The sequence below is a fragment of the Hypomesus transpacificus genome, chromosome 17, assembly GCF_021917145.1.
Source record: "Hypomesus transpacificus isolate Combined female chromosome 17, fHypTra1, whole genome shotgun sequence".
Classification (NCBI taxonomy): Eukaryota; Metazoa; Chordata; class Actinopteri; order Osmeriformes; family Osmeridae; genus Hypomesus; species Hypomesus transpacificus.
In genome coordinates this window covers 12,512,855-12,536,794 of record NC_061076.1, presented here as the reverse complement: position 1 = coordinate 12,536,794, position 23,940 = coordinate 12,512,855, and the positions used below count along the sequence as shown (strand labels likewise).

Below are 23,940 nucleotides of genomic sequence, written 5' to 3'. Positions count from 1 at the left end.
ATGATGGAGGGGGAAATAGTTTGAAAGAGAGGGGAGGGGATGGGATCAAGGGGACAGTAGGTGGGGCGATGAGAGAGAATGAGGTCAGAGATCTCTGCCTCGGACAGGGGAGAGAAAGAGTTTAGACCCGGGGTCGGCAAGTAACTTGGGCCGCGGGGCCAGTATTTTTCCTTGCCACTAGACGGCGGGCCAGAGTCTGGGTTACTGCCTATTTAGATGCTGCGATAGGTGCCCTTGCGATACCTGCAGTCGCTACAACTAGGCCTACATGGAGAATGGGTAGGTCTACCACAAATACCTAATGATAATAAACCATGTGAATGAGCCCATTGGTGGTCTGTTTGAATAATTTCATTATTTTAACGAACTGTATCAACATGGTCGTCACTGTCATCACAACGTGGTGGGTCGTCATCGTTGGTGCACAGAAATACTGTCTCATCAAGTGAGAATAGGATTACTAGGACCTAGTCAAGGTTTTGATGTGAGGTGAAATCGGAACTTACCATTAATGCGCGCACAGCGCGCGAGCAAACATTTTGGCATTAATTTTTTTACCTGGCTTTTTCAGTTCCTCTTGGGATCTTTTCCCCTTCCATTTTATTCTTTTCGCATCAGCTTAATCTAGCTAACTCCCTCCACAACAATAAATGATGGTTTAGGTGTCTCCATAGCAACATCTTAGTACACGTACTTGTGTTTGAGACAGAGAACATGCGCGACAACTGAAAACTGCACTTTTTAATGCACGGTCTGATCATGCGCTTAATTCGATTAAAACATAAGTAAGCATGCGATCTTCTGGCCCAATTTATAAGCGGGCAAAGCGGCCCACCGTGAATTCTCCCTATTCTCCCGATGGCCACTCCGGGCCTGAAAACTATTAATTAATAAGCAATGTCGTGGGGGGTGCTATCGGGGTGCTTTGGTCTTTCTTGGGGGTGCTGAAGCACCTGCTAGCCCCTCCCTAGCTCCGCCATAGAGAGCGGTGCCCACTATTACTAGCCATAACTGTGCTTTCTCCTCAGGCGATCTGTCAGCCGTGAGGTGTAGCGATCATATGGAAGCGATGACTGGCGAAAAAATACTTCCGAAAAGTCAATAAGTGTGTTCGACTTCATGCAGCGACGGCGGCGCCGACAGCCGGCCGCCTTGAAGCTGAGAATGCCATTGGTTATTTCAAGTCAGCCGGGCTGCAGGCGGCTGCAGGCAACGCCGGCGCTGCATGAAGTCGACAACATCTAATGACACCATACCCAGTTTCCGGTTTCAAAATAAAAGTCGACAGGGGGAAAAAAACGATACAAAAAAATATTATCTGAAATATTTTGACGGGCCAAATAAAATCGCTGGCGGGCCACAATTGGCCCGCGGGCCGCCTGTTGACGACCCCTGGTTTAGACATTTAGTTGGGTCAGTCGTAGAGGGTGAGAGGGTAGGAAAGGTGGGTTTAGGGAACCGACTGCTAATGTCGGCGACTTTTTTCTCAATGAAGGAGGAGAAGTCGTCTGCTGTCAGGGTGGAGGGAGGGGGGGAGGTGGGTTAAGAAGAGGTGGAGAAGGTAGAAAAAAGCTTGTGGGGGTTTGAAGCAGAGTTAATTTTGTTCAGAAAGTAGAGGGTTTTAGCACCAGTTATGTGAGAAGAGAAAGATTTAAGGAGGGAGTGATACTTATCAAGGTCCAGACCGTCTTTGGACTTGCGCCATCTCCTCTCAGCTGCCCGAAGGGTGGACCGTTCTTCACGAATAACATCCGTAAGCCACGGGCAGGAGGGAGAAGTTCGCGCAGGCCTGGTTGACAGGGGACAGAGAGAGTCAAGTGATGCAGTTAAAGTGGTTAACAAGGAGTCGGTGGAGCACCAGCATAAATTAAGGAGCGTCCACCTAAAATATTCATATTGGCTGGGTTTCGCAGATTCGTTAAGAAGCTCTTAACGCTAAGATCTTCTTAAGAACGTTCTAAGAGCGTCTAGAGCGCCCTTAGAATGATCTTAAGACGCTCTTAGCGTTAAGACGTTCTTAACGAATCTGGGAAACACGGCCATTGTCTTTTCAGCTCTTCAAATTTTGAGCAGTAGTTAGCTCTGTGTCTAGTGACAACGGAGCGCGGAATGACATTGTGATTGATAATTTTAAACCAATCTAAAATATGCATTAATATTAAGAACGTAAAGATGAAGTTTAACTAATAGGATAAAATGGTAATTGGATAGAATGGTAGATCGGTCAGTATCAGCTCACAGCAAGCACATACTTTGCATTTGGCTAATTAGGGAGCATTTTGTAAAGAAATTAAAACAGGTCGCACCCATAATGATTATTTGCAAATGCTCCCAAATATATTTTGATGTCGCGCAGATAATATTTTGGGAGCATATACAACCAAAATGGTCGCAATTTCAATCCCTGATAGGGCTGTGCAATATTACCAAAATATCATATCCTGATATAGATCCTTTCACATCCCAATAATGATCCATATCCCAATATGGCACATTTTCTGTAAATTCAATGAATAAATAGTTTATATAAATTGACCACATGGAGAGGCTAGTTGGGGGCCAAGCAGCAAAGCGACTTAATTTTACTAATAATGTGACTTCTGAAGGTAATTGGTTGCATCAGATCTTATTTAGAGGCTTAATAGTAAAGCGTAATTAATTTTTTTAAATTTTTTGAAACAAGTTATTTTTTTCACTTCACCAATTTTAACTAGTTTTAGTATGTCCATTACATGAAATTCAAATAAAAATCTATTTTAATTCCAGGTTGTAAGACAACAAAATAGGAAAAACGCCATGGGGGGTCAATACTTTTGCAAGGAACTGTAATACTCTGCCCTTCCTGTTCATACAATTTCAACAGTTGGTGTGTCGCAGAGAGGATAGTGAGACTGACTTGTAACCTTATGCTCATGAGTTCAAATCCGCATTCAGCCTATTGTTGTTGGCCAAACATGAAGTAGTTTTGCTCTCTTGTTGTCCAACTCTTGACCTTCTACAATGTACATATTTAGCCCCTAGAACCGATGGGTGTGAAGTTTTGAAATTTGGCACACTGATTTGGAACGGTCTCCTGATTATCGTCACCAAGTTTCATGTCGATCCCTGAAGCACTATAGCGCCACCAAGGCGTCAAAGTTGGAGGTGTGTTAACTAGGGCTGCAACAAACGATTATTTTGATTATCGATTAATCTAACGATTATTAGATCGATTAGTCGACTAATCATCTATTTTTTCATTGATTGATCAGAAAGCTTTGAACGATTATTCTGCTTTTTCAATTTGTTAAAACATTGAGTTATAATTATTCTAACAAATACATTCTAACAAAAATTCTACAATAAATAAAACCAAGAAATCACTTCAGCTTTTGAAAAAAATATATGTATTGCACTTTGAGCCAACTGAACAGGCTATTACATCTCCTTTTGTCCAATTGTGTCCAACCTAAATCAAAAATCCTCTTTAAGGATTGTTTCAATCATGTTGCTCTAAAAGTTTATAAAAGATAAATAAACAAAAGTCAGTTGTATTACAGACAAAAAAAGTAGGAATGTAAACAAATCTCTTGTAAGACAACAGGGTTCTGTTCAATGAAAAACAGTGAGTAACAGTATAATTTCTGGACTGGCTTTTTGTTTGTCTCATTACAATGGTCGTATACACTGAACTGTCTGACTGCTGTCTGTGGACATGTTGCTACGGTGTTAGTATCCGTGAAATACTGCGTAATTTGTTATTATCAACTGGTGTAGCTAACTAGCCATCCAGCTTGATCACACTCACCTCCTGCCGTTTCCATCTCCTCTCGTGCGGGGATGCTTTCGTTTTAAATGTTCATGCATACACGTGCTACCATGGAAAACAAGTTCCGCCTTGCACACATTACAAATTACAGTATTTTTAGTTTGGTCTTTGGTGAAACCTTCTCACACAATACTTTTTCAGGCCCGTTTACACCCTAAAATGTTTACCGCTGTTTTCTACTATTGGATATCATACGGGAGCCTGCATTAGTCTAGCGCTACAGCGCCGCACTGTTCAAATCACGTTATTGCAGGCACTTAAAATAGGTCCTATGAGATCAAATTATTTGTTAACAACAGAAATATTTGTCGATGATTTTTTTATTTTCGACGTTGTCGATAACGTCGACTAATCGTTGCACCCCTAGTGTTTACGCCCATAACGTTTGAGCCAGGCTGTTGCTCCGATTTTCATGAAAATCGTAACAGATCATATTCAGACCATGCCCACAAAAAGTTATCAAAATGTTATCGATAAGTCAAACTGTTCACGAGTAACGCGCCAACTACTTTGACAAGGAGCACGCCAAAGCGGACGTGAGGCCTTGTCTCTGCGACAGTTTACCGTATGGAGATGAAACTTTGATAACTTCATCACGAGCAAGTCATCTAATCATCTTTCTACCACAATCACCTTGATATGTCAAAATGTGACTGAATTACAGCGGTTTATACTTGGGTCAAATCTGACAAAGCTCGTCACGGGAGAAACGGCTTCCTTTTTTTAAATTAAGTTAGCAAACATGGCATTTCCCAGCAGCCAGAATAGCTCACTCGGATAAGACGTGCTCCTTTGAAACGCAAGGTCATGGGATTGAATCCAGCCACAGTCATCAAGCATGTCGTGACACTCGATTATCTGATTAGCGAAGACAGGTATGCCACAGTACCTGTCTAGCAGTATAATCATAATGGTAACAATAACGTTGCATTGTCAGGGGATTTATAGTCAACAAAAAGCAGATGTATTGTGCTTTGTAGATATAACGGTCATGCCATTTCACCTCTAGGTGGTGCTGCAATAAGCAAAAATTTGCCACCAATTATCTTCGGATCAAGCCTCACAAATGTTTCACATGGTTTTTGATTTTCAAAACTGTTTTTCCGGTAAAGCTGATCAAAGTCGGCAATGAAGCCGCCAAAAAAGGAAGTGAGATCATATCTCAGGAAATATTTGCTGAATTGACATCAAACTTGGTACAGGTGTTCGGGAGCCTGTTCCAAGGAAGTCCACAAAAGGTTGTGTCATCTAACCGCTAGGGGGCGATCCCGTGTCTGACATGTAAAATAGTGATACCAGCTGAATTGATGTGGCCGCCATTCTGAATGAATGAATAAAACGTTTTTGGTGAATATCAAAAAATCACTTAATTTGGCACAGATTATCTTCAGACCACAGTAACTGTGACATGTCTAAATAGAACTGAATTACAGCTGTTTAAACTTGGGCCAAATCTGACCACGCTTGCCACATGAAAAACTGCTAGTATTTTACCAGGTAACTGAAATCTGTGATTTCCAGCACTGAGAATAGCTCACTAGGATAAATTGGTGTCCTGGAAACGTCAGAGGTTCAAATCCAGCCAAAGCTGACAAGCTTGTCATGTCTCTGATTCTCTGTTTAGCGAGACTGTAAGCCACTGTGAAGGAAGCCAGGTACACCGCAGTCACTACATGTCAGAAGTTTCTTCTGGGTCATCTGATCTGCTTGGCCACCACATTGCTGCTTGCAGCTATATTTATTACGCATCTTCTTCTCCCATTGGAGTCTACGGCAGCCCCTAGAACCATATGGTAACAAGGTGTGAAATTTGGCACACTCATTAAGCAAAGTCCCCTCTTTATTTTCACCTAGTTTCATGTCTCCCATTCGAGCACTCTAGCTCCACCTTCGGGTCAAAGTTGGACTTGTGTTTACACATGTAACTTTTGAATTGTATGACTGATTTTCACAAATGAGGTACCATTGGATTCCCTGGATCAAGACGAGTTCTACACACACCCTATGTTGTCAATTTCTGGTTATATAGATTTTCCGCCATTTTGAATGTTAAGGAAAAGCGTTTTTTCGCTACTCCTCCTACCATTCTTGTCGAATCCTATCCTATAGCCACAGATGATCATCAGACCAAGCCTCACAAAAGTTATCCCATGGCGTTTTGGTTTTCGCAACCGTTTGTTAGTTACAGCCAAGCAAATTGATGTGGCCGAATTGATGTGACTGCCATTTTGAATGAATATAACGTTTTTTTGATACCCCTCCTATAAAGTTTGTCAATTGTCACCAAATTTGGCACGGATTATCTTCAAACCAAGCCTCACAAAAGACATCACATGTTTTTTTGATTTTCTAAACCTTTTGACTGGAACAGCCAATCAAGTCTTCAACCAAGGCACCATTAAAGAAGTTAGGTCATATCTCAGCACCTCTTTACTGCATTGACATCAAATTTGGTATAGGGACTAGGGACCCTGTTCTAAAGAGGTCCATATCTCAGGAAACATTTGCTAAATTGACATCAAACTTCGTACAGGTGCTCAGTACCTTGTTCCAAAGAGATCCACAAAAGGTTGTGTCATCCAACCGCTAGGGGGCAATCCCGTGTCTGACACATGTTAACTTGTGATACCAGCTGAATTGATGTGGCTGCAATTTTGAATGATTGAATAAAACATTTTTCCATACTCCTACAAAATGTATCCAATATTCACCAAATTTGGAACAGATTATCTTCAGACCACAATCACATTAAAATGTCAAAATAGGACTGAATTACAGCTGTTTAAACTTAGGCCAAATCTGACAACTGCGTGCCACACGAAAAACTGCTTATATTTTTACCCAGTAACTGAACACAGTAATTTCCACCATTTGAAAATAGCTCACTAGGATAAGTTGGGGTCCTGGCAAGGGCAACGTAAGAGGTTCAAACCCTCTTCTGAGGATGACAAAAGTTTCTTCTGGGTCATCTGACCTGCTTGGCCACCCCATTGCTGCTTGCAGCTATATTTTCTCATTGTATTTTTAATTATATACTCAACAAATAAAAAGTACCCATAAAGATTTTTCTGACTTTCAAGGCTCAAAACCATGATCATTTTGGTTGCACATCCTCCCTTTGTGCGACCTCCAAATATATTTGGAAGTGTACTGGACTACTTGTACATAATTCACTGGACAGGTTCAAGTGGACACTGTACCTTTTTAAGGGGAGTGCAGTGAGTTTTGGGTTAAATTGTATGTAGCTAGCTACGTTTTCTGTCTTTGTAGGCCTACTTGAATAAACGACACAAAGTTTTGTGCCAAAGGGGATAAGTTTGCCAACCTCACATCTTTCCAACTCCTTACAGGAGCATTTGTGCAATTTCAAAGAATTGTTGTGGTGCGACCTGTTTTAATTTCTCGACAAAACGCTAGCTTATTTCTGCACAGTATGAGCCTGCAGTGAAGTGATACAGTGAGGCCTCTACAGGCTTCTGTTTTCAAAACAAAATCTAGGCGGAAATAGAAACTTTCAATTTCCTTGTGTTCAAGCTTCTATTACACAACACCAGTAGGACTTACAGGGATCCCGACAACTGGGGAAATAACTTTAGAGTGTGAACTTTCAAAAGAGACCATTTATATGCATGTACTCCAAATGGTTCAAGAACAGCTTTCAATTTACTTAGGGTATGCTGTTCAGGCGTTTTCAGGCAAATTTTACAGGATTCTTAAGAGGTTTAAGATGGTGCAGTGACCCAGGCCGGGGGTGTGGCAGGTGTACGCAAAAACAGTAATTGACAGTGTCGGCGGGTCCACGTGAGACGGGGCGCGTTATGTCTCCCGCGTTAAGACAGAACAAAGAACTATAGTTTAGAACGGACTCCTCTGTAAGTTAAATAACAGTTTTATGTTTGTTTCATTCGTTCAATAAATCCACTCATCAGAAGGAAAACAAATAACCAGTTTAATTATCTTATTAAATACACGCGTCAGACTACAGCACCAGTCACTCCAAGGAAGTAAACGGAGAAGGGCAAAGTTGAATGGACTCAGTGAAACGAAAACTTAACCCGTTTCTGCACTACACGGACTTTTACACTGACATGACTTTCTTCACACTAGGTCCTGCTGTTCACATTGGGTCTGATGTAGGCTTGTGCTCTCTCTTGGACGACAGGTGGCGGAGCAACAGGGAGAGCTGAGTCAACTGAGAGAGGAGAGGGAGCAGTTGGAGAGAGAACTAGAAACTCAGACAGCTGAGACACAGAAGCAGGTGAAATGAACACATAAACACACATTTATTAAAGATATGGACCCCTGAGAGATGAATGAGGACATTTCTTCAAAACCAAGGTGTGTGTTTGCAGGTTTCAGTTCTCCAGTTTCAGGTTCAGACCTCTGAAGGCCTGCTCCTGGAGTTGCAGAAATCTTTTAGCCAATCACAGAATGCCGTACAGAGCCGTCTGGTGAGTAGCAAGGTAGCATTTACACTCACTGGCCACTTTATTAGGTACACCTGTTCAATTGCTTATTAACAGAAATAGCTAATCACATGGGTTCGAATAAGTTATAGGGTTGTAATAGGTTTTGTTTATTTACAGTTAGTATAGTGTATCATTTATTGTTATCTGTATATTTAGGAAGTTTTAGTATATAGTGTATTATTTATTGTTATCTGTATATTCAGGAAGTTTTACATATTTAAGCTTAGCATAGATGTAAATTATGTTCTGTGTACTTATTAGTTATGTTATGTAAAGCCAGGTGCTTGCGTTGTCTTGTCTTAAGAATTTTAGTGCCCAGTCTGACCTTGTGTTGTTCTGTGTACCTGACAATAAAATACTTAAACTTAAACATGGCAGCAACTCAATGCATTTAGGCATGTAGACGTGGTCAAGACAACTTGCTGAAGTTCAAACTGAGCATCAGAATGAGGAAGAATGTGACTGTGAACGTGGCATGGTTGTTGGTGCCAGACGGGCTGGTCTGAGTTTTTCAGAAACTGCTGATCTACTGGGATTTTCACGCACAACCATCTTTAGGGTTTACAGAGAATGGTCAGAAAAAGAGAAAAAATCCAGTGAGCAACAGACAAAAATACCTTGTTGATGTCAGAGGAGAATGGACAGACTGGTTCGAGATGATAGACAGGCAACAGTAACTCAAATGACCACTCGTTACAACCAAGGTATGCAGAATACCATCTCTGAACACACAACATGTCGAACCTTAAAGCAGATGGGCTACAGCAGCAAAAGGGTGCCACTCCTGTCAGCTAAGAACAGGAAACCGAGGCTACAATTTGCACAGGCTCACCCAAATTGGACAATAGAAGATTTGAAAAACGTTGCCTGGTCTGATGAGTCTCGATTTCAGCTGCAACATTCAGATGGTAGGGTCAGAATTTGGTGTTAACAACATGAAAGCATGGATCCATCCTGCCTTGTATCATTCAAGCTCCTGGTGGTGGTGGTGGTGGTGGTGGTGGTGGTGGTGTAATGGTGTGGGGGATATTTTTTTGGGCCCCTTAGTACTAATTGAGCATTGTTTAAACGCAACAGCCTACCTGAGTATTGTTGCTGACCATGTCCATCCCTTTATGACCACAGTGTACACATCTTCTGATGGCTACTTCCAGCAGGATAATGCACCATGTCACAAAGCTCAAATCATCTCACACTGGTTTCTTGAACATGACAATGAGTTCACTGTACTCCAATGGCCTCTACAGTCACCAGATCTCAGTCCAATAGAGCACTTTTGGGATGTGGTGGAACGGGGATTCGTATAATGGATGTGCAGCCGACAAATCTGTAGCAACTGTGATGATATCATGTCAATATGGACCACAATCTCAGAGGAATGTTTCCAACACCTTGTTGAAAGTATGCCACAAAGAATTAAGGCAGTTCTGAAGGCAAAAGGTGGTCCAACATGGTACTAGCAAGGTGTACCTAATAAAGTGTCCAGTGAGTGCATATTTCAAGTGTAAATGTGTGTTGAGGAGAACATTTTGCTTTCTGTATTGATGCATATGTGTGTGTTCAGATTTGGTTTCACAACGTTTTTTTGTGTTTTCCCAGTCAGCGTTGTCTCTCTCTCAGAGGCGGATGTGTATGGAGCTGTCCAGACTGAAGGGACAGGAGACAGTGGAGACAGATGAGGGAGGAGACACCAACACATCTTTTAGTCCAGTATTACAGGTATCTTTACAGTGTGTGTGTGGCTCCCTTGTTTATCAAACGTCAGTGCTCACTAGTTGTAAGTCCACAAGAATCAAGTCTCCTATTTTAAATAAGCGGTTGAAATGTACAGTGAGTGAATTGTTTTTTTTTTTATCCCCTGCTGATTTTGTACGTTTGCCCACTGACAAAGAAATTATCAGTCTATAGTTTTAATGGTAGGTTTATTTGAACAGTGAGAGACAGAATAACAACAACACAATCCAGAAAAACGCATGTCAAAATTGTTATAAATTGATTTGCATTTGATTTGAATTTTAATGACTGAAATAAGTATTTGACCCCCTCTTAATCAGAAAGATATCTGGCTCCCAGCTGTCTTTTATATAGGTAACGAGTTCTTAAAGGGAGTGCTCCTAATTACAGTTTGTAACCTTTATAAAAGACACCTGTCCACAGAAGTAATCAATCAATAAATAATATCCCAATCTCTCCACCATGGCCAAAACCAAAGAGCTGTCCAAGGATGTCAGAAACAAGATTGTAGACCGACACAAGGCTGGAATGGACTACAAGACCATCGCCAAGCAACTTGGTGAGAAGGTGACAAAAGTTGGTGCAATTATTCGCAAATGGAAGAAACACAAAAGAACTGGCAATCTCCCTTGGTCTGGGGCTCCATGCAAGATCTCACCCTGTGGAGTTGCAATGATCATGAGAACGATGAGGAATCAGCCCACAACTACACAGGAGGATCTTGTCAAGATCTCAAGGCAGCTGGGACCATGGTCACCAAGAAAACAATTGGTAACACACTACGCCGTTAAGGACTGAAATCCTGCAGCACCCGCAAGGTCCCCCTACTCAAGAAAGCCTCATGTACAAGGCTGTCTGAAGTTTGCCAATGAACATCTGAATGATTCAGAGGAGAACTGGGTGAAAGTGTTGTGGTCAGATGAGACCAAAATCGCTGTGTTTGGAGGAGGAGGAATGCTGCCAGTTACACCAAGAACACCATCCCCACCATCAAACATGGAGGTGGAAATATTATGCTTTGGGGGTGTTTTTCTGCTAAGGGGACAGGACAACTTCACCGCATCAAAGGGACGATGGATGGGGCCATGTACCGTCAAATATTGGGTGAGAACCTCCTTCCCTCAGCCAGGGCATTGAAAATGGGTCGTGGATGGGTATTCATAGATAAAAGCGTCTGCTAAATGCATAAATGTAAATGTATTACAGCATGACAATGACCCAAAACACATGGCCAAGGCAACAAAAGAGTGGCTCAAGAAGAAGCACATTAAGGTCCTGGAGTGGTATAGCCAGTCTCCAGACCTTAATCCCATAGAAAATCTGTGGAGGGAGCTGAAGGTTCGAGTTGCCAAATGTCAGCCTCAAAACCTTAATGACTTGAAGAAGAGGAATGGGACAAAATCCCTTGTGAGATGTGTGCAAACCTGGTGGCCAACTACAAAAAATGTCTGACCTCTGTGATTGCCAACAAGGGTTTTACCACCAAGTACTCAGGCCGAATCCCAATACTCCCCCTTACCCCTTCGCCCTTCCCCTTAATTTACCCCTAGCCCTTGACCCTCGAAAGTAAGGGGTAAGGGCTACCGAAAGTAAGGGGTAAGGGCTACATAGCCCTAGGAAATGGGACGCCACTTGGTTACAGGTACGTCGTCTAGCACGTATCAATATCTCCAAAGCAAGTAGTGTTCTGCACTGATATTAAACAAAATTCGCTGCTAATGGAGTTTACTTAGTACTTAGTACTTAGTACTTAGTATACTTGGAATTTTCTATTCCATATAATTCATTGTCTATCACACATCTCACCACCCCTGTGTAAATTGTTTTAATGTGTCTTGTTCTTGTTTTTTATCATTGTTGATTTTGTTTTTTAACTATGCCCTGTAAGGTGACCTTGGGTGCTTTGAAAGGCGCCCTCAAATAAAATGAATTATTATTATTATTACTTAAAACTGTAGACATGCTGGTGGTCTTGCAAGTTCCGTCAGAGGTATATGGGCCTCCGTCCGCTTCCACGGGGAGTCGAACTCACCACCTCTGACTTCCCAAGCACCACCACTACCAACTACACCAACGAAAAGCTAGCAATTCGTTGACGTGGGTGGCCTGTTACATACTTGAGGAGTGAATTTCACCACACACCGGCTACATTCACCCCTCAAACTCACTCCGGCCGGCTAGCTGATGCTAACCTAGTGATCCGGGTCATGGCACCAGTGTAACAGACGTGGTCTTGCAAGTTCCCGTCAGAGGTATACGGGCCTCCGGTCCTCCGTCCGCTCCCACGGGGAGTCGAACTCACCACCTCTGACTTCCCAAGCGCCACCACTACCAACTACGCCAATGAAAAGCTGGCAATTCGTTGACGTGGGTGGCCTGTTTCATACTTGAGGAGTGAGTTTCACCACACACCGGCTACACTAGTCAGAGAAATGCGGGACTGTTGTGCAATTCAACACTGTCGCATTAGCATACCAAACTAGCGATTTTTAGAAACGTTTCGATTTGGAAAATGGTTGCAAATATATATGTTCAGGACTGTGTATAACACAAAACAAGACTGTCATAATTTTTTCATCAATTACCTAAGCCGAAAATATTACATTTATCGGACTCTCTGGATGATCTGGCTGCCATTGTTGCCGGTCGCGCAGGATTCACATAGCCCTAGGTTTCAAGTAAGCTCCCGATCTTACTTGGTTTTAAGGGGTGTATACTTATCTTAGTCTTAGCACTTCTCCTAGCTCCAAAAGAGTATTGGGACACCACTAGCTCTCACAGGAACGCGCAAAACGAAGGGGGAAGGGGGAGTATTGGGATTCGGCCCAAGTCATGTTTTGCAGAGGGGTCAAATACTTAATTCACTCATTAAAATGTAAATCAATTTATTTTGTTGTTGTTATTCTGTCTCTCACTGTTCAAATAAACCTACCATTAAACTTATAGACTGATCATTTCTTTGTCAGTGGGCAAACGTACAAAATCAGCAGGGGATCAAAAAATTTATAATCTCACTGTATTTTATCACTGTATATTTTGTTTTGATAAATGCATGATTTATGTGTCTCTTCAGGGGGCACACTGTGAGGAACGTCTGCGCATTGAGATTGTAAACCTAAAAGAGCAGCTGGACACGAGGGCAGAGGAGAGTGGTTGGTTCAGATCCTTCCTTCGCCTTCTCTGTTCTCCATTTTGATAGCCTGTACTTGATAATTGTTAGTATTGATTGTCTTCTCTCTATCTCTCCTCCCTGCTATTCCTTCAATAGAAGTTTTAGAAGGTGAGTTTTTTGTTTTTGGAAGTCTGAAGTTTAATTTACCAAGTCAATTTGAATTAACTTTATATATTTAAATACATTTGATAAGCCTCTTTGGACACCTTGTAAGAAATGTCCACGAAAACACTGCTGCTTCTGCTTTTACTGTTCCACTGACTGTTAAACTAACTGGGGATTGTCCACAATGCTTGTTGGGTTAGCTTAATCTTTTTGTTTGATTGTGTAGGGATTTAGTTTTTTTTATATATAAAAAGGGTAAAATGTTAATTGAAAGGTTGCCTTAGGATTGGCCCTCTCATTGTCATGTTTGAACCCTCCAGTGCAGCTGTCCAGCCTGAAGACGGAGACGGAGCACATCCAGTACCAGAAGGAGAGGCTGCAGGTGGAACTCCAGGCCTGCCGCACCGAGCTGCAGGGCCTCCAGGTGGTACTTTCACACCTGCAGGGAGACAGCAAAGCCCTCAGCAATGACAAGGTAGCACTTGAACAGCTTTTGGGCTAAAATACCTTATGCTTGAGCTGTTGTCGGAGATCCTACTGGGGTAGTTGGTTGTGTTGTAGAGAAACAAACTGTAGTGGAACTTTTAAAATATCCTGTTTTTCTTAACTGTGGAATTAGCTGTGCTTGAAGTGATTGAACAATGTTTTCTTTCCTTCCCTTTCCTTCTCTCCAACATTGCTTTCACCACTCTTATTCTCTCTCCACTTCTTTCTCTCTACCTCTCTTTTTGCCCCTTCGCCTCTCATTCCCTCTACCTCTCTTCCCCACCCTCTCTGTTTACTCTCTCTTAGGCGGCCATGCACCAGCAGTGTCTGGAGCTGCGTAGTCAGGTCATCAGCCTCCGCACACAGGTGGACACCAGCCAGACGGTGCAGAGAGACTTTGTTCAGCTCTCACAGTCACTACAGGTGCCCCTTTCCTGCTAAATGTTGATATGTTGAAACCTGCAGCCTAATTGAGCCTAGATGAAACTGCACCAATGAATATGGTTGGTTATCTTGTCGAGACACACGTGTGGCTGGTGACTCAAAAAACTGGGAAGAATAGGAGGAAAACCGACCCACTGCATCATGTTATTTTATTAGGGTTGTGAAAAATAATGAGTTATGGTTAAATTACATGATTAATTCATTATTTTGGTTTAACGCATTTAACGTAATATACCCACAATTCCACCCAATCTGCAACTTCTGGATGAGAAGTTTGTGTTCCAAAAAGACTAAGATGGAACATCCAATAAAACCAAAGTGATATGCACACTCTGCAGGAAAACGTTATCGCTGTAGATAAGAGCGTCTGCTAAATGACTGAATGCTAAATGACTGAATTTTATCGTTTCACCGAAGCAATACCAGCCTAAAGTAACCTATACCACCTCAACGCGAAGCATCAGTTGGTCGGCGAGGAGTTCAAGTAGAATGCGCCAAACCACCCTCACTGAACAGCGTAGGGCCCTCAAAAGCTGTAAACCGATTGATATTGTTGAGGACGAGGGGTTCACCAAAGTTTTGCAAGTGGCAACGGGTGACTCGAGCATCAAGGTACCGCAAAATCAAAGACGCACACTAATGACAAAAATTCGGAAAATCGGTCATATGTAATTAATCATGATTAATCCACAGAAACCTTGATTAATTTGATTAAAATTTATCATTTCACAGCCCTATAGTTTATACTAGTTGGCTACTTATCTCTACTTTATGTTCAAGTTACAGTGCACCTGGAAAGTATTCAGTGTTTCACTTTTTCCACATGTTGTAATGTTACAGCTGTATTCCCAAAAATTACGTTGTGTCCTTGGGCAAAGCACTTCACCCTACTTGCCTCGGGGGAATGTCCCTGTACTTACTGTAAATCGCTCTGGAAAAGAGTGTCTGCTAAATGACTAAATGTTGAATGTTGCTATAAAACAGTATTTCCTCCCTTGTTGTACAAGACTTACTTCTAACCTCGCCGACCACCTCAGTGGCAGACACCTACACGCTGAGTAAATAAAACAGGTTAGCAAATAACCCAGCTGGCTAGCCAGCTGGTAGAATGGTGAAATATGTAGCCAATGTCAGGCCCACCCTACTGTATCATAAATAGCATGACAAGCAAGCATATTATACAAACTAGTTCCAAAATGACAAATGTATTAAGCCACAGTTATTTGGGGGTCTCATTTTGGTGCTTTTTAAAACAGTCACTAGCTAAATAGCATAGTAGAGCTAAGAGCTAGCTACATGTAAGGTGACTCAGACAGAAACGGACAATTAAAAAAGACACTTGCATCGTAAATTTAGGGAACATAGCGTTGTATAGTTAACATAATGGCAAAAAAAATTGGGGTTGGTGGAGAAACGTTTAAGTGTAAATGGCCTGTTGGTAGAATCATTGTCATTTTGGCTGATAATTAAAAGATATGATCAACCCTTGTGGACTGTCTGTCTGTGATCTATTAAGTATCATGTATCGAACTAGTTTTGTTTCGGTGTCGAGTATCGTGATGCTAAACTTGGTATTAGCACCAAAGTCAAAATTTTGGTTTCTTGACAACACTAACCTGGAGTTTGCCAAAAGGGACCTGAAGGACTCTTAGACCATGAGAAACAAAATTCTAATTCTCTGGTGTAGTATTCTTTTCGTTTCACTTGTGTGATATTATATGGCAGTTTCCCATTGCTTTACACAGTCCTTTGCATTTTTGTTGAACACTGCAAGGTCTTTTGAGCTGCAAGGGTTGGGTAGTAGAGGGCAGACAAGGTCTCCATAGTCTGGTCTTCTTCTCCCCATTCACAGGTGGTTGGGGCAGTCTTGAAGCCCCATCTGACCTGAGCATCTTTAGATCGTCCTGTTCTCGTTCTGAAGCGATTGAGCGTTTTACATTGAGCCCATAATGTTTCTGAGCCAGGGGGTAGGTTTTCAGTAGGGGTTATTCCCATGCCAGTTGGATGATGGTCATTCTTAAGCTTATCCATCCAGTCTTGGATTCTGGTTTCATCCCGAGACTTTGTTAGGGGTTGGACATGGCTGAGAAAGCTCTTTCTTGACTAGCCGTTGGACCGGAGGGTGACATCCATGGAGGTGATGGGGTTCATAGCTAGTAGCTTTTGTTTTCTCGACTCGGCTGGCAACTTCCCGTCTAATATCGGCAGGGGCCATGCCAACGAAGAGGTGCAGGTTGCTTATGTTGGTGGGTTTCAAGCTGTTTCAAGTGTTAAGTGCTGGGTCAAGTTTCTTGGCAAGGGTTGAGCCAAGATGGCACCGAAGACTGCTGCCACGGTCGCTAGGTTTGGTATTGTTTTGTCTGTTAATTCAGTGTTCTGCCAAGATATCTGGGGTACTCTAACAAGAGCAGTACTTCTAAACATCAGGACTACAACTTATTTCCCACTTTTCTGCTTCCAGCGGCAGACTTAGAGGGAATTATAGTCAAAGCCACCCTCGGCTTTGTCCTAGCAGCAAAGCGTCGTAGGAGAGTTTAACGGGCCGGTGCTTTGGTGCGACTTCGCCAGCGCGCACAGCGTTACCGGGTATATTTCTCTCCAACGTGCGTTCGCTGAGCAACAAACTGGACGAACTTCAGCTACTGGTGTGGAAAAACAGACTTCCATTCATCTTCCGTTTTGTGCTTTACGGAGACATGGCTGAGTGAACTGATCCCCGATGCTCCCTACTTTCTGGCAAAACGAAAGGCGTGAAGATGTGACAGTGATTCTGCAGCCCTGTTCTCCTGATTTGGATTTTTTTTTATTAACTGTAAACCTTTTTACTCGCCACGTGAGTTTGCTTCATTCATACTGGTCGGCCGAGGCCATGGAGAATGAGGCCATGGAAAATGAGGCCATGGCCAAGGCCATAGAGAATGACTTCCGAACAGCTTCAAAAAGGTTCTGGACCACCATCCGGCGACTCAGGAGGGGGAAACAGTGCTCTGTCAACACTGTCTATGGTGGGGATGGTGCGCTGCTGACCTCTACGGAGGATGTCCTGGATTGTTGGAAGGAATACTTCGAAGACCTCCTTAATTCCACCAACACGCTTTCTGACGTGGAGGCAGAGTCTGGGGACATCGGTTGGGGCCCTTCTATCTCTGGGGCTGAGGTCGCCGAGGTGTTAGAAAAGCTCCGCGGTGGCAGGGCCCCTGGGGTGGATGAGGTCCACCCGGAGTTCCTTAAGGCTCTGGATGTTGTAGGGCTGTCTTGGTTGAAACGAATCTGCAACATCGCGTGGACATCGGGGATAGTGCCTCTGGACTGGCAGACCGGGGTGGTGGTTCCCCTCTTTAAAAAGGGGGACCAGCGGGTGTGCTCCAACTTTAGGGGGATCACACTCTTCAGCCTCCATGGGAAAGTCTATTCAGGGGTCCTGGAGAGGAGGGTCCGTCGGATTGTCGAACCTCGGATTCAGGAGGACCAATGTGGTATTCATCCTGGCCGTGGAACAGTGGACCAGTTCTATACCCTCGTCCTGGAGGGTACATGGGAGTTCGCCCAACCAGTCTACACATGTTTTGTGGATTTGAAAAAGGCGTTCGACCGTGTCCCTCGGGGGCTCATGTGGGGGGTGCTCCGAGAGTACAGGTTACCGGATTCCCTGATCGGGACTGTCCGGTCCCTGTACGACCGGTGCCAGAATTTGGTCCGCATTACCGTTAGTAAGTCGAACTTGTTCCTGGTGAGGGTTGGACTCCGCCAAGGCTGCCCTTTGTCACCGATTTTGTTCATTACTTATATGGACAGAATTTCTGGGTGCAGCCAGGGCGTTGAGGGGGTCCGGTTTGGTGACCTTAGGATCGGGTTGCTGCTTTTTGCAGATGATGTGGTCCTGTTGACTTCATCGGGCCGCAACCTTCAGATTTCACTGGAGCGGTTCACAACCGAATGTGAAGCAGCTGGGATGCGAATCGGCACCTCCCAATCTGAGGCCATGGTTATCGACCGGAAAAGGGTGGAGTGCCATTTCCGGATCGGGGAGGAGATCTTGACCCAAGCGGAGGAGTTCAAGTATCTCAGGGTCTTGTTCACGAGTAAGGGAAGAATGGAGCGCGAGATTGACAGGCGGATCGGTGCGGCTTCCGCAGTGATACGGGCTCTGCATCGGTCCGTCGTGGTGAAAAAGGAGCTGAGTCGAAAGGCGAAGCTCTCTATTTACCAGTCGATCTATGTTCCTACCCTCACCTATGGTCACAAACTGTGGGTAGTGACCGAAAGAACGAGATCGCGAATACAAGCGGCCGAAATGAGCTTTCTCCGCAGGGTGTCCGGGCTCTTCCTTAGAGATAGGGTTAGAAGCTCGGTCATCCGGGAGGGGCTCAGAGTAGAACCGCTGCTCCTCCGCGTCGAGAGGAGCCAGCTGAGGTGGCTCGGGCATCTGATCAGGATGCCTCCTGGACGCCTCCCTGGCGAGCCCCGGGGAAGACCCAGGACACGCTGGAGGGACTATGTCTCTCAGCTGGCCTGGGAATACCTCGGGGTCCCCCAGGAAGAGCTGGTGGAAGTGGCCGGGGAGATGGAAGTCTGGGCCTCCCTGCTTAGGTTGCTGCCCCCGCGACCCGACCCCCGGATAAGCGGCAGATGACGACGACGACTGGTCAGCGTCTACATGCCCCCTCAGGCTAGCGACAATGACGCTCAACGTGTGCTCGCCAACCAGATATTGTGTGTGGAGCATGAAAATCTGGATTCCTAGGTTATTGTGCTAGGCGAATTTAACAAAGGAAACTCCCCAAATACAGACAATTCATCAAATGCCCTACCAGAGAAGGGAACACTTTGAATCACTGCTACTCTACGATCAGTAAAGCATACCATGCGGTTCCCTGAGCAGCACTGGGTCACTCAGACCACGCCATGATCCACCTGATTCCTGCATACAGGCAGAAGCTAAAGCACTAAGCCTGCTGTGAAGACATCGAAACAGTGGACCAGTGAGGCTATGGAGGATCTGCGGGCGTGCTTGGACTCTACTGACTGGGATATGTTCATGACTGCTTCCAATAGTCTGGATGAGCTCACGGAGGCTGTGACATCATACATCAGCTTCTTGTTTACAGCTAAACTCAAAAGGCTGAGGCTGGACAAAGAGGCCGCGTTTAGGAGTGGGGACAAGGACAGATTCAAGGAGTCGAAGAAAAGGTTTAGCAAGGCGGTGAGAGAGGCTAATGACTGTACTCAGAGAGACTGAAGCGCCAGTTCTCTGCTAACGACTCTGCTTCTGTCTGGAGAGGGTTCAGGCAGATTACCAACTTCAAGCCCAGAGCCCCCCACTCCACAAACGACTCTCGTCTGGCCTGAATGACCTGAACTAGTTCTACTGTCGTTTTGAAAGACAATTGGACTTCCCTGAACTATCCCTTCCCTCCCCCCCGATCCCCACCAACTCAGTAGCGGCACTCTCCATTCACACAGCTGGACCGGACGCTATCTCCCCTGCCACCCTCAAGAACTGTGCTGACCAGCTGTCTCTGGTGTTCACCTACATCTTTAACACCTCCCTGGAGACATGCCATGTGCCAGCCTGTCTCAAGTCCTCCATCATCATCCCTGTGCCCAAAAAGCCCAGGCCAACTGGATGTAATGACTACAGACCCGGGAGTCAGATGGCTGAGCGGTGAGGGAGTCGGGCTAGTAATCAGAAGGTTGCCGGATCTATTCCCCGCCGTGCCAAAATGACGTTGTGTCCTTGGGCAAGGCACTTCACCCTACTTGCCTCGGGGAGAATGTCCCTGTACTTACTGTAAGTCGCTCTGGATAAGAGCGTCTGCTAAATGACTAAATATAAGACCCGTCGCCCTGACATCTGTGGTAATTAAGTCCTTCGAGCGCCTGGTGCTGGCACACCTTAAATCCATCACAGACCCTCTACTGGACCCCCTGCAGTTTGCCTACAGAGCCAACAGGTCTGTGGACGACGCAGTTAACATGGCCCTCCACTTCAACCTACAGCACCTGGACTCCCCAGCATCCTACGCCAGGATCCTGTTTGTGGACTTCAGCTCTGCCTTCAATACCATCATCATCAGCTTCAGGACAAGCTCTCCCAGCTGAATGTGCCTGATTCCACCTGCAGGTGGATCACAGACTTCCTGTCTGACAGGTAGCAGTGCGTTAAACTGGGAACATAAGTCTACTCCCGGTCCATCAGTACCAGATCACCTCAGGGCTGCGTCCTTTCTCCTCGGCTCTTCTACCTGTACACCAACAGCTGCACCTCCAGTCATCCATCTGTCAAACTTTTGTTTGCGGACGACACCACCCTTATTGGGCTCATCTCTGGCGGAAACAAGTCTTATTATAGGTGGGAAGCGGCCAACCTGGTGACCTGGTGCAGCCAGAACAACCTAGAGCTCAATGCTCTTAAGACAGTGGAGATGGTTGTGGACTTCAGGAAGAACACAGCCCCACTCACCCCCATCACCCTGTGTGACTCCCCAGTCAACACTGTGAAGTCCTTAAGATTCCTGGGCACTATCCTCTCCCAGGACCTCATGTGGGAACTGAACATCGGCTCCCTCATCAAGAAAGCACAACAGAGGATGTACTTCCTTTGGCAGCTGAAGAAATTCAACCTGTCAAAGACAATGATGGTGCACTTCTACTCTGCCATTACTGAGTCCATCCTCACCTCCTCCATCACCATCTGGTACGCTGCTGACACTGTTAAGTGGTCGGTTGGCTTGACGGTTCCTGAGATGGAAGGAGCAGACTTGGCATGTAGGTGGTTGTGCTTGTAATCAGGGTGGCCAGGCGGGGACACCATCCCAGAGCAGGGTGGTCATAAACCACGTATCGAGACTCAATTTCACATTTTTATCTACCCTTTCTGTTATAGATAATGAAACACTGTTTTATATCTCGATAAACTAAGCAATTTTCTATTAACATTTTCCTCCTGTCACAGGAGTCCTGTGTGTAGTTATTAGTAAATGGTCACATCCTTAATCTAAATCCAGCATCCTGCATATGGGATCTCCCTAAGGCAAATTATTATTTATTCTATTTTTATAATAAAGAAAATAAGTCTACAGTTTCTTCGATGGATTCCGTAAGTTCTACCAGTCATACACGTCAGAAACATTCTAACTGCAAACTTGAAATGACAGATTTATTATTTGTAGGCCTACTCATACATTTAGAACCATTTATTCAGTCATTTTACCATTATTCGTAGATTCCTGGAGAGATTTTCTGTAATTTGGCATTGGAAGGTGTGATTTTCTAAAGGTGAAGTTCGACCCATAACCTTAAACCCCCACATTTTGTATTATTTAAATACATTTGACACATTTGTACCAAATAAATGTTTCTTCCCAAAAAACTATTGAATCATGTCATGAAAAAACGAAAAATAGTATGTATTGGATTTATGTTGCCATTATTTTATTATGAATATCAATAGAAAAAAAATTGACTACTGTATGTAGTCAAGCATATTCAGTGCAGGTAAATATTCAAAAAGGGTCTAACCGATATCGTTTGTGTGAACCTTTTTTTGAACCTTTTTACCTTTGCACATTCTACGTAAGATGAAAAAGAATTGTTGTGCAATAACAAAATGAACTGTACAAGACAAAAAGTTAACATGATCCAATGGCTCAAAAAAACACTTTGTTTATACAAATAAGGATTAAATCAATTAGAAGGCCCATCAAAAAGAGACTTGGCAGAAAAATAAAAAGTAATACATTAGCCATATAATTCACCAAACAAATTGTGTAACAGTTGCATAATGTATTTGTCATTTAACAAACTAGTCATATAATTGATGAGTCATGTGACAAACTAGTCATGTTTGCTCAATCATAATATAATGTTCACCTCACGTCAGCCCTATACAGAATTCTGAGTAATTTTTCTTTTGTATTGTATACTGAAAAGTATTTATGGATTTGCATTTGATTTAATTGACGTAGCCTAAATGTCTAAACAATATGCATTGAGTATAGATCTCAGCTTATGACTGAAGTCAACCAGGATCATGATTTCCACTTAAGCTTAGCAGAAGAACAATACAATGCATTGCATTACTTATGTTAACAACTCTACAAACCAATTATCATGTGAAACATTTCAACAGACAAATGGCATGGGTATTTAACATCTTATAAATAAAATGTCTCACATATCGTGAATGCTTTCTAGCTAGCATGCTATTTATTAAAGCAACCTACAGTCTGTAGAGACTTTACATCAAGCTATTTTTGGAATATGAACTGTATTCCATACACCGAAAGTAAAGGGGGCTGCATGGTGTTCAGGGTTTCCCGCAGAAAATGTGTTAGTTAAGGTGGTAGGGTGGGGTTTGTCGGGGGGCTAGTTTGTGCGATAGACCAGTGGTTCTCAACCCTGTCCTCAGGGACCCCCTGTCCTGCTTGTTTTAGATGTTTCCCTGCTCCAACACACCTGATTCAAATGCATGTTCGTTACCAGGCTTCTACAGAGCTAGATAACGACCCTTTTATTTGAATCAGGTGTGTTGGAGGAGGGAAACATCTAAGACATGCAGGACAGGGGGTCCCTGAGGACAGGGTTGAGAACCACAGCGATAGACTAATGCATTCGCAGAGAAGGGAGACTGGCGTTGGTCACGGTTTGGAATGGAAGGGAGAAAACAAGACAATGGCGGATATCGCTATTAAAAAAAAAAGATTTATTTAATTATTATTTATTATTTGGGGCGAGGTAGTTAAGTGGGCAGGTGTGTATTGCTTAACTGAAAAGTGCTGCAGGAAACCCCGGTGTTGAATAACGTTACACTAATTTCTAGCTCATGTTTAGTTTCAGAATGTTTATATCCTTACGAAAATCTCCTAGTGTGGTTGTTGAACATGCCGCTCAGCCTGAACTCCCGCCCCTCATATTTTAGATTTATTTCATTGGCCAGTATTCATGCATATGGACAAGACAGCCAGCTAATAGCCGATTGCATGGTAGGGGTGGCACCAGTGGTGGCCATTCACTTTTCAATGGCCACTCCCTCCCTGGACATGTCCCTGTTCGTAATAGAGGAGTAACTCATCTAGGGCTGTGGTGAGGTTTGCTTCTACTGCTTTGAACGAGTTCTCTTAAGATGTTACACAAAGATTGTCGGCATAGATGAAACGCTCAGAGTTCTGGTCCATTGGCTGGTTGTTGGTGTTTATGTTATATAGTAGTGGGGCCAGCAGGTAGGCCTGGCCCCTGGTGTAGGTCTGGTGTAGTGAAACAAAGATTGAACTCTTTGGCTCGAATGCCCAAGTCATGTCTGGTGGAAACCAGGCACCGCTCATCACCTGTCCAATACCATCCCTCCAGTGAAGCATGGAGGTGGCAGCATCATGCTGTGGGGATGTTTTTCAGCGGCAGGAACTGGGAGACTAGGGAACGAGGGAAAGATGAATGCAGCAATGTACAGAGACATCCTTGACAAAAACCTGTTGCAGAGCTCTCTGGTCCTCAGACTGGGTTGAAGGTTCATCTTCCAAAGGGCAACAACCCTAAGCACACAGCCAGATGACAAAGTACAAAGGAGTGGCTTCCGGACTTCTCTGTGAATGTCCTTGAGTGAGAGCCCAAACCCGATTGAACATCTCTGGAGAGATCTGAAAATAATGGCCAACCTGATGGAGCTTGAGAGGTCCTGCACAGAAGAATTGGAGAAACTGCCAAAAAATGTGTGTGCCAAGATT

At 43.9% G+C, this 23,940-nt stretch overlaps 1 protein-coding gene across 2 annotated transcripts in view; it reads left to right on the top strand.

Annotated features, from left to right (window-relative positions):
• rabep2 (rabaptin, RAB GTPase binding effector protein 2) overlaps nucleotides 1-23,940 on the top strand; it is a 35,694-nt gene that overhangs the window by 3,670 nt on the left and 8,084 nt on the right. Inside the window, exons 5-11 of one of the 2 annotated variants that reach the window (XM_047037410.1) lie at nucleotides 7,971-8,066; nucleotides 8,161-8,259; nucleotides 9,877-9,996; nucleotides 13,085-13,163; nucleotides 13,280-13,291; nucleotides 13,609-13,763; nucleotides 14,081-14,197. In XM_047037410.1, coding sequence (XP_046893366.1) covers nucleotides 7,971-8,066; nucleotides 8,161-8,259; nucleotides 9,877-9,996; nucleotides 13,085-13,163; nucleotides 13,280-13,291; nucleotides 13,609-13,763; nucleotides 14,081-14,197 — 678 coding nt within the window. Of the gene's footprint in view, nucleotides 1-7,970; nucleotides 8,067-8,160; nucleotides 8,260-9,876; nucleotides 9,997-13,084; nucleotides 13,164-13,279; nucleotides 13,292-13,608; nucleotides 13,764-14,080; nucleotides 14,198-23,940 lie in introns of those variants that run through there. The other variant, XM_047037411.1, reaches the window with a different exon arrangement.